The sequence below is a fragment of the Talpa occidentalis genome, unplaced genomic scaffold, assembly GCF_014898055.3.
Source record: "Talpa occidentalis isolate TD23 unplaced genomic scaffold, MPIMG_talOcc4v2.1 talOcc4.5, whole genome shotgun sequence".
In the NCBI taxonomy this organism is placed as follows: Eukaryota; Metazoa; Chordata; class Mammalia; order Eulipotyphla; family Talpidae; genus Talpa; species Talpa occidentalis.
This window is the reverse complement of record NW_023604861.1, coordinates 95,896,658-95,908,072: the sequence shown is the minus strand read 5'-3', so window position 1 is coordinate 95,908,072 and position 11,415 is coordinate 95,896,658. Positions and strand designations below refer to the sequence as shown.

Genomic DNA, 11,415 nt, shown 5'->3' with positions numbered 1-11,415 from the left:
TTAAGAACATACCCGCATGAAAATTAAAACACAATTCACGGAGTGTTACATTTGAAGGGATCTGTATGACATGGAGAATAGGAAGTGATGCTTTTCCTAAATATTGAAACCAAAAGACACTCCACTCACAGGACAGTAACTGATTCTGTCCTGTGTTCCTCAGGCAAAAAAGCTTTCTCTGCAGGAAAATGATCAGCCCCTGCAGCTGTGCCCATGGCCCTGCCCCTGCTCATTTGCATGTTCCCAGAGCACAGCCCCTCCCTGCACACTATTCATAGTCAGTCCCAGCCCCTGAGGGTCAGTCCAGGCAGGACCCAGCATGGACATGAGGGCCCCCGCTCAGCTCCTCAGCCTCCTGCTGCTCTGGCTCCCAGGTGAGGAAGGAAACACCAGTGTGGATCAACCTTGGGTGGGCAGGACCCCTGGCCCTCAGGGAAGCCCTCTCATGACAGGATGACAGCGTGGCTGTATTTTCTGTTTCCATCCCAGGAGCCTGGTGTGCCATCCAGATAAGCCAGTCTCCACCCTCCGTGTCTGCATCTCCAGGAGACAGAGTCACCATCTCCTGCCGGGCCAGTCAGGGTGTTAGAAATTATCTAAACTGGTATCAGCAGAAACCAGGGAAAGCTCCTAAGCTCCTCATCTATGGTGCATCCAATTTGCAAACTGGGGTCCCATCCCGCTTCAGTGGCAGTGGATCTGGGACAGATTTCACTCTCACCATCAGCAGCCTGGAGCCTGAAGATGCTGCCACATACTACTGTATGCAGTATAACAGTAACCCTCACACAGTGATACAAGCCTGAACAAAAACCACCCAGGGAGCAGCTGTGTGAGGCTGGGCAGCCCCAGCTTCTTCCCATGTTGCTTCTATCTGCTGAGAGCACATCTCAGATGGAGTCTCATTCGAAGGACTGAATGGGCTGGTAGAAGGAGCTGGTGGCTCTTTGTCCCTAACTCTCTTTCCTCGCCCAGCAGCACAGACAGGATAATGACTCTGTGGATTCAATAAAGACAGAGCTGATGACACCTGAGCTGTCTGCCTATCACCTGATGCGGTCGTACAGTGGTAGGGAGCCACTGTAGTTTGAGTAAGAAGTTTTTTAAATAAAATAAACACACACACACAGATGATTAAGGCTCCTAGAAATTGAGCATAAGGACTTTCCCATAACACCCTCCTCCCACGCAGACCTCATCTTCCCAGCAGTTGTACAGATGTTCCAGCTGAAGACCCTGAACCCACAGATTAGAGAGGACCCGCCCCTACTCAGGCACAGGCTAACGGTTCGCAGTTTCCAGGGCGTGTGTCCCCCATGACAGTGTCCACAGAGCAGCTTCATTGTTTCAAATTCCTTTGTGCTCCACCTCTTAATCCCCCATAGTCCTTGACATTATTACTGTCCCCACTAGGTCCCCTTCCCCTGAATGTCCTTCAGATAGTCACATAGTATGCACATTTTTTCAGCCTCATTTCTGTCCTTAAAATTAAGTTTCTTCCAGTCCTTTTTTTGTCCATTCAAGAATCACAAATTAAATCAGCAACAGACACAGTCACCCCCTAGGATGCCTGACTATAGACAGTCACCCCTCCTCACACCGTCACCTGTCATGATGATGTGACATCAGGGACTCCCTCAAATATCATGATGGGTTGAATTAGTGCTGATGAATGATCCATTGTCTGGATGAGCCACAGTCTATTTGTACATTTACCACCCCCTGGAGGACACCTGGGCATTCCCAAATTCTTAATTTATGAGTAAAGTACTGTAAGCACTGAGGTCAGGGTAATGTGGATGTTTAACCCTTTGGGGGAAATACGAAGGGGTCTTGTTGCTGGGTGACATGCAAGAGTGTGTTCATCTTGTAGGAAACCAACACCCTGTGGTCCAAAGTGATGGCACTAATTTTGTTCCCACTGTGATGTGTGAGGCAGTCCCTAGGTCACATCAGTGACAGATGATGTTGTGATGAAGTGTCACTGTTCTAGAGTCAGGTATGCCAGTGGGGGTGCAGTGGGGGCTACTGCTGACTTCCTTTGCATTTCCAGATGATGTGACATGTGGCCCATCTCTTCACTTGCTTATGAGTCAACTGTGTATCTCCTTGGGTGAGGGGTCTGCTAAGGACATTGCCCCAATTTTTATTGAGGTATTTGTTCTAAGAATTATCTGTGTATTTCAAATAATAGTGCCATCCCTGATATGTCTTTTGCAATTTTTCTCCCTATTCTTTCTTGTCTAGAATTGTTTTTATAGAGGGAGGTAGAGGTTAAATTGCAATCATTTCATGGTCTGGTGGATTGTGTTCAGGGAAGCAAACACCAGATATGGGGTTCTCTGTTGCCCTCCAGGACACGAGAGCACATCATCACTGAGTGGGTAAATTGCCTGCTATTGTGGTCCTCAGAACTCTTTAGAAAGCCCAGGGCAGGGCACAGAAGCTCTACCCTCTGCTGCAGCTCTCCAGGTAACTCTCCAGAACTGCAGGTGTGATGGACAGGAGTGAATCCTCTCCTCCTTCAGATATCTATGAAGACCTTTTATTGACAATTCTAAGGAAACATAAAGAGAAAAGGGGCTGTGGTGAATGTGCTTCCAGAAGAGATGGCCACACAGGAGGTGACAACTAGCACCCCAATGTAAACAAAGCATCACCTGCGCAGTGGGGTCCTGTCTCTTCACATTGTCCAGTGTCAGCTTCAAATGTGAGGATGGGAAGCTGAGGCGCAGTCGCTGTCACTGTCTGTCCTCTGTCAGGGACCGTGGTCAGGACTGCAGATGCAGGGGTCTTCTCCCTCCGGACCTCAGGCAGGTCATTCTCCACCTGCGTCCTCTCCATCACCCGTGGCCTGTGTGCAGGGCTGCAAGCTGATATGGTCAGGCTTGTGTTATTTTCATGTTTGTTTGCTTCTTATCATACATACACTTGCGCACACACATATATAGTTTCTTATTTACTTAGTTCCATTCCCCAAAGGACTCTTTCCCTTCAGAAATTTCTTAAATTAATCTATTGTGACTACAGTGTGTAAGGAAGACAGAGTTCAACAGACTTTAACAACTGGCTGCCCTAAATTTGGCATTCATTAAGGTATAACATTTTTTCGTTCTTTCTTCCTAAACAAGTCTTTTCGGTCTCTCTAAGAAAGAAAGTTTATTCTCCTTTTCAGGATATTGTGAATTAAATATACTTATGGAATTTAGTGTACTATGTCCTTCTATCTGACAGAGTTAAACTGTTAACCTGATAACAGCAGATATAAAGGACAATGACCCTCACGTCCATCCTGTACCTTGAGACGCTGCTCATCAGTCCAGAGGAGGAGCTGAGTCACTCGTGAGATCACCTGGGAGAAGCCAAGAAGGTGGTCACTCACTTACCTGAGAGAGACCTGGACACATATCTGCATGGTCAGAAGTCATTGCATCAGTATATGCTATTTGAAGAGAAGCAGGAATACACAGCTTGTATTGTGCACAAAACAAATAAACTTGCAAAATCTGTTCTTTCTTGTCTTTGGGATACACAAATGTTTCTTTCAGTTGCCATGAGACTGATGAAATACAGGACACTCACTGTTTTCCTATGAAACGCTCTGGTCTCCCCTGGGTTCTCTCCAGCCCTCTGTCCCCAGTTGGGCATTTGCATGCGGGTCCCTAGGGAGGACCTGTGTCTTCAGGGCTGAGATAAAAAATCAGCTGCAGACTGATCTCACCCGACAGGGCCATCAGGTCACCCTCTCAAAATGAGGTTCCCTGCTCAGCTCCTGGGGCTGCTGATGCTCTGGACCCCAGGTAAGGCAGAGGGGAGAGGAGAATGGAGCCCAGGGTGGGGAACCTGAGCTCTGGGGTCCTCTGCCCCCATGCGTATTCCTTCTCTGTTAGGTGTGTGTGTCTTCTCCTTAAGAGAAGGTGGTGCTGAGATCTGTGACTATGTGAAGCATGTATAACCTGGGGACACTGTCTAGAGAGGGCAGGCAAAGTTTCGGGGTCTCTTTCCACAGGTTATTACTGTGAGCCCATGGTTTTGGTGTACAATTATATACCTCAAATATTGATAGTAAAACAAAGCAGTATTTTAGCCTAAATGAATAACAGACTTGAAATAATAAAAATGAGTGATAATACTTGTCTTTACTTGTCACTTTTCTCTCCTTTCTTCAGGATCCAGTGGGGAGGTTGTGCTGACCCAGACCCCACTCTCCCTGCCCGTCGTCCCTGGGGAGCAGGTCTCCCTCTCCTGCAGGGCCAGTCAGAGCCTCGTACATAGTGATGGAAACACATATATGAATTGGTTGCAGCAGAAGCCAGGCCAATCTCCAAGGCGCCTGATCTGTAAGGTCTCCAACAGAGACCCTGGGGTCCCAAACAGGTTCATTGGCAGTGGGTCAGGCACAGATTTCACCCTGAAGATCAGCAGGATGGAGGCTGAGGATGTTGGAATCTATTACTGTGGACAGGTTACACATGTTCCTCCTCAGTGATTGAGCCCCGAACAAAAACCTCCCTCATGGCCTGTACCAGATGCCAACATGGTTGACTTTTGCCTCATGAGCAGTCAAAGACTCCGCGTGTGTGTAAGAGGAATGTGTGGAGAGCTCTGGACCATGAGTGTCTCAGCCCACCGGAGACACCAGCTGTGAAGCCCTTTCACTGGCTCAGCGTCGGCCTGAAACAGGGCAGGGAACGTGGGTGGGCTGGAACTGGGAACAGCCCCTTATGGTAAAGGGACAGCTGCTTGGATGCTCCCTGCCTGGTCTCATTGGTCAGTGAGCCTCATAAACACACAATGACACAGACACATTTTGCAAGAAAAGGAACAACATAATGGAATTTAACAGGTTGTTATGATTTCGATAGCATAATATTTGGTAATTTTGTTAAATTGGTATTTTGCCATATTCTTAATTTCCTGCTTCTTCATTGCTTAAACTATCATCTCCACTCATGTTGGGAAAACATTCTGCAACGTTATTCTCAGTCACAGTATGATGACAACATTCAAAATATTTCTTTTTGAGCAGTCAAATAATGTGATAATTCATAGCAAATACAAGATTTCCTATATATTTTTTTAATATTATTTTATTTATGCATGTAAGAACATGGGTACTATCCAGAGGTGTGGGGAGTGAGAGGATTCACCAGAGACGGAGCAGGGAACAGAACAGGCAGATTGACTGAAATACACTGCTGAGGGGAGCAGCGGTGAGTCAGGAGAGATCTGCTGTGTCATGTGGGAAGCTCCCTGGTCAGGGATTGAACTTTTGTTGCAGTAGCTGCGGATACCTTCATAGGTTGCATCTTAAAGTCTTCCGCCATCAGGAGGCCCAAGATTTCGTATTTCAAGAACATAATTGTCTCTAGACCAGTGAAAGCTACTCTGTGGGCATCAACTCCATGGACATCAATCTGTTCTTGGGAAAAGGAGACTTTCCCCCAGGGAATGTGCAGCTCGAACAGGGAGAGGAATATGAGGCTTCTGTGACCATTCTCGGTGCAACTCAGGTCTTTGGCCTAGGGGCATTGAAACCCAGAATCTATAATTCTCCATTTTGAATCACTGCCCCAGAGGTTGCCTATAACAGGTGCATTACAATGAGAAGGTAACTGGGAGTTGAAGCAGGGAGAAGAGTGACAAGGACAACTTCCTTTCCTGTCTGGATTGTCATAGAAAGCGCACGGATCACCTCTCACCCTCAGAAGGAATATTCTGTGTTGATTATCAGGCTCAGTTATCTCCTCCTTCATCTTCATACAAAATTCAAACTGCTCTTTGCAGGTTACTTCCTGACACAACCACCTTTGGGATTAATGGAACCAGAATCCTGTAACGACACTTTTTATGCCAAGAAGGATTTTGGTGCATGATTAGGTCTTTATGATTCTTTTCCCATTAACTTATCTCCTTTTCATAATAATTTTGGTGCCCAACTAAGACATTTGAAATGTAAACTCATGTCACATTGAAAAACAGTTTTGTTAATGAGTTTTACTATATTTGACAAAAAAGCCCAGCCAGTTTTGGTCAAAAACTGTTTTTCAGTATCACCATATTATATCCCAAACACAGTGAAAATATATCTTATAAGAAGGGACATTTCTGACCAGAAGGCATCTTTACATACAATAGTTTCAGGTTAGAAAACATCCATGGGAGAAATGTGAGTCTTGGGCCTGATTACACACGCCCAAATGTCTAGAAGATGGATGAAGGGACAGCAATTTGTAAGGTACATCTATCTGCATGTGTGTTTATGTGTGTTTGTGTGGGGGGGGGTGGTCAGAGAGAGAATTTTGATAAGTTTTTAAACATGTTATTTTAACCTGCATTCAACTATGAATTAAATATTCCAAAAACTTCCCGATCTGGAGTTCCTCTTAGTACCAAAGCTAAAAAAAAGGCAAATTCTGACTAGGCACTCTGGTCTGATATGGATCAGACTCAGCAAGTCCAATGCCTCACACTCTGACTCCCCTCCTATTCCCATCAAGACCACGCCTATAGGGCATTGTGCCCCCTTTGTAATTATAATAAATGGCCATTATTTCACAGTTCACACCAAAAATGTTTATACTTAGATTCAACATGGTATTTGTAACTCAAGTCAGCATGTTTTTTCATTTATGAAATGAATGTTTTTATATGTGGAAAATGTGGAACTGTCATGAGGTGAATGGAATTCATGGAATTCCTTTTCCAATAACAAAGAATGGAACTATTTCACCTGAATGCTTTTTTCCCCTTAGAATGTCAAGAATGGTCACAACTGTCAATGAGCAGCAAAGACAAAATCTGGGGCTGCTTTTTCCAGTCCCTTATATTCTTATCAGTTGCTCCACCCCCAAATGCCACACTTTTTAGCATTTTCCATGGGGCTATCTGTCCTCACCAGCAACCCCCTCCAGGGAACACCAACTGTAACAGTCTTGGCTTTACCTATCTATAACAGTTTAAGCTCTGCATTTAAGTATTATGAAGTTTAATTTCTGTGGTAACCAATGATAAGAGTTAGAGCAATCAGGCTTTCAAACAAAGAGTGAGATTTTCTTTTCAACATGTAAATGTCTCTTACAAAATAGCAACCAGTGCCCAACTTTCAGGGCCCCTCCTATAAAATAATCCTCTGCCAAAAAGAACTTAGAGGAACAATAGGAGAAGACTCTGAGCCCATGGATAATGCTCTGAATCTACTCCACATCCTGACATTTGTGAGGACTCTACCCCCATGTCTAAGCCAAAGACATGTGAGGCTCTGAGGATGACAAATCGCAGCATGCCATGAGCCAAGTATCCTGAATGGGCAGCTGCTGGGAAGGAGGGAGGTGGATATGTACATGGAGGAGGAAGGAATGAGGAACAAACAACAGCATACAAATCCCACAACCTCTTAAAAAACATAGAAAGACAAAATCACTAAATGTTTAGGGAAACTCAACCCTATTAAAAAGAAGTATAAATTTGATATCTGAGCAAGTTCTAGAATACTGGTACAGGAAACAGCATCCCACGGACAGCATAGATTCCTTTCCACACACAGACAGTTTTGTTTACATTCTCAGAGAAGAGCCCAACCCTCCCTTTGGCTCTCTGCACCCTGCTGCCCCCACCTGGGGATTTGCATGTGGGTCCCTGGGGAGGACCTTCCCTGGCAGGGCTGAGATAAAAGGTCAATCAGGTCTTGCTTTGACTTATCAGGGCTCTCCGGTCAGATTCTCAAAATGAGGTTCCCTGCTCAGCACCTGGGCTGCTGATGCTCTGGATCCCTGGTAAGGGCAGAGGGGAGGGTGAGATTTGGGGGTTAACTGCTCCCCATGTGTCTCAGTGCACATGCAGATGTGTACTGTGACCCCCTGGTCAGTAGGAGAACTGGAAGAAGCAAGTACGTTTTTTTGGTGACATAGAAGGGGGGGCATGTTGTATGCAGGTTCTAAATGTCACTCTGTATTACGCAAATTCTTAAAAGCAGGAATTTTAGGATGTTAATGAAAGTAAAAAATAATTGAGTCTGAAGTATGTAAGAAAGGAAAATTATGAAAATGGCTCACAAGATGTGTACATCATCTTGCATTTTTCTCTCACTCTTTTAGGATCCAGTGGGGATGGTATCCTGACCCACACTCCCTTTTCCCTGACTGTCACCCTGGGAGAGTGGGCCTCCATCTCCTGCAAGTCTTTCAGAGCCTAGGACATAGTGATGGAAATGCCTATTTGAATTGGTTCCAGCAGAAGCCAGGCCATTCTCCAAGGCACCTGTTGTATGTGGTTTCCCACAGGGCCTCTGGGGTCCCAGACAGGTTCAGTGGCAGTGGGTCAGGCTCAGATTTCACCCTAAGGTCAGCAGAATGGAGGCTGAGGACCTGGGAGTCTATTACTGCCAGCAAATTACCCATTCTCCTCCAAGTGGTTCAGCCTTGAACAAATCTCCTTCGTGAGTGACCATCTGTCAACTGGGAGCAGGCAGGTGCTCTCAGGGTAAGAGGAAGACTTAGGAGAACTCAGGGGGCTTGTTCACATGCAAGGGCTCCTGATCATGAGTCTCCACTGCACCTCAGACACCACCTTTCCCAGCCTCCTCCGCTGAGCAGCCTCGTCCGGACGGAAACCACAAGAGGATTTGTTCCTACCTTACTATACGTCGGGTAGCAGCCCTGGAATTTGATTTGAAACCATCTTTGCTGTTACACGTGCTCATTGCTCCACACTCAGAGCCCTGACTTCACTGCTTTCTTTTATTTTCGTATACACATCTTCAATTCAAATTTCTTTCTGGTTTTCTTTTTTGTTTCATGTTTGAATCTAATTTCATAATTTCTATTTATTTCCAAATAATTGGGAATTTTTGGATAGATTTCTATTACTAATATTGAATATAATTTTTTAAAAATTGTATAGAATGTACTTTGTATGATTTGAACGTGTTTAATTTCAGTGTCCTGTCTTGAGGCCCACAGTATGTCATGTCTTAGCATATGTTTCACAGGATGGGAATGTGACTGTTGCTCACTGGAGCCTCCCTGGTGTCAGCTAAGGGCAGGGTTGATCATGTTGGAGTCTCCTGTAATCCCAGGGGCCCGAGGGGCAGGACTGCTTGGCCCCCAGGCTGGCCAGCACAGAATCCATCACTTTCTAGTCCCCATTCAAAGCTGGCTCTTCACATCCTCTGCTTCAGGAGCCAGGCCTGGCCTATACAAGGAGTGTACTGTGTCCAGAAGACAAGAGGCCTGGCCATTTCTCTAAAGAAGAAGACACACGTTCAACACAGGGAAAGGGATGTCCCACCTGTTGTGGGCCCCTGAGAGCTGTCATCCCACTGCAGTTGGGAGCCAGCCTGAGAGCAGATGAGGGCAACTCCCAAGGGGCAGATGAGCTGTGAGACTGTGGCCTCCTGTCCTCAGCAGCCAAGAAGAGCTCCCGGGTCCTGTGCAGATGGTTTGTTTGTCTTGACGCAATTTCTGGACAGGTATCATGTTAGGAGACTCTAAGATTTGAAATATCATTGCTCTATTTGTATGTTTCTGCTTTCACCTGTTCCTTCTGTCAGCAGCACTCTAGGGGGCAGGCAAGTCAAATTCTTATCACAATCTTTCTCCTGTGGCAAGTGCTGGCCCAGAGTTGTTCTGTACTTGAATGTAATGTGAAGTTTCCATACAGGCAATAGCAATTCAGTGTCTCTCTCCTTTCCTTACCCACTCCATCAAGACCCACGCCTATCAGCATTAGGACTTTTCTCCTTCTGTATACAATAAATGGTTATTCACATTTCATACACAAAATTTTTAGTGAAATTCAAAATTTTGTTTGATATTTATGTAAACATGTATCTCATTAGCGAATGGATCATTTTTACCTGTGAAAATATATACCTGTCTTGAAGTCAATGTAATGCATTGAATTATTTTTTAGTAGCAAAGAATGGCAAGTTTTCCCCTAAATGCTTTTTTCCCTAGTGTTAGGATCTCAGACACTAGTTCACAGTTGTCATGTGAGCAGCAATTTTATATGAGCAAATAATACAACTTAGATCCCATATAATCCTGTGCCAGTGGTAGCAGAGAAGGGAGCTGTACAGAAATAAATAAGTGTAAACTGTTGAATAAATAACATAGGAATTGTTAAATTGAATAAAAATCAGGCAATGGGATGGAACGTGGAGCTGAGAGACTACTGATCTATGGGGACCAGGGAGGCCTCTGGGTTCTGTTTCAGATGCATCTGAGCCAGGAGGAGGCAGCAGTGACCATGTGACTGAACATAAACAGCAAAATCCAGAGATTTTGCAAAATCCAATCAATGGAAAGGGCAAGTTCTCACCTGCACTTTTTTTCCCCCATGAGTCATGGAAAGAGTCATGTGTCACTTGCTTACGTTCTCCAGCACAGGGAGCCATCATAGCAGAGAAGGAGGACTGAGAAGCTCTGGGTCTACTTGGTGAGAAAATGTGGCCAGGAATAAGCTGTCCTGATCACCAATCAGAGAATTACAGTAAATACTTTCAATACTCTTTTGCTCTTCTTACATCCGCTGCCTCCTTATGACATTCCCATCTAGAGAGAGGGAAACTCACTTTGCCACAGCCCTCACGCAGCTTGGTACAAACTCTGTGTTAAAAATAAGTTCAGGGTCTCCTTGGTGGCTCAAGGGTTAAGACACAACTTATGAAGCTGTCTGAAGCTACTGTAACAAGAGTTTGCCCCAGCCAGGGAGCTACCCACATGGTGCAGCAGACCTCTCCTGTCTCGCCCGCTGCTCCCCTCAGCAGTGTATTTCAGTCAATCTGCCTGTTCTGTTCCCCACTCTGTCTCTGATGAATCCTCTCATCACCCAAACCTCTGACCTGCATCCCAGCTCTTTTATGCATATATAAATAAATCTTAAAAAAAATAAAAATAAGTTCAATATCACAACGATATTTATGAATATTAATGTAAAACAGCAGAACCTAACACAAACCACAAGCAGATCAACATATTTAAAATAGACTTCATTAAAATGAGAGACTTTGCTCCTAGTTGTACCAGAGATTTTTTTATTTTTTAAGATTTATTTATTTATTTATTTATTTATACATGCACTGGGTACAGTCAGAAGCGCGGGAGTGTGAGAGAATTCACCAGAGCCAGAGCGGGGAGCAGAGCAGGCAGAAGGACTGAAGTACACTGCTGAGGGGAGCAGCGGGCGGCAGGAGAGGTCTGTGCGCCATGTGGGACCCTCACTGGTGGCCGGGGTTCGAACCGGTGCTGCAGAGGCTGAGGGCAGCCTCGCAGCTCAGCGCTCAACCCCTGCACCACCAGGGGAGGCCCTGTAACAGCGATGCTTTAAGTGCTGACTTAACACTGTGGTTCTCACCTGCACGTCTTACCTGTGGCCCTAGAGATGCTCTGGACTGTGTCTGGAGGAGGGACAAGG

At 45.4% G+C, this 11,415-nt stretch overlaps 1 gene segment (V, D, J or C); it reads left to right on the top strand.

Moving 5' to 3' along the window:
- The first annotated feature begins 319 nt into the window (after window positions 1–319).
- LOC119258610 (immunoglobulin kappa variable 1D-13-like) lies at window positions 320–806 on the top strand. The segment is given in 2 exon segments: window positions 320–374; window positions 490–806. Coding segments are annotated over 2 exon segments (372 nt in total).
- The last annotated feature ends 10,609 nt before the right edge of the window (window positions 807–11,415 follow it).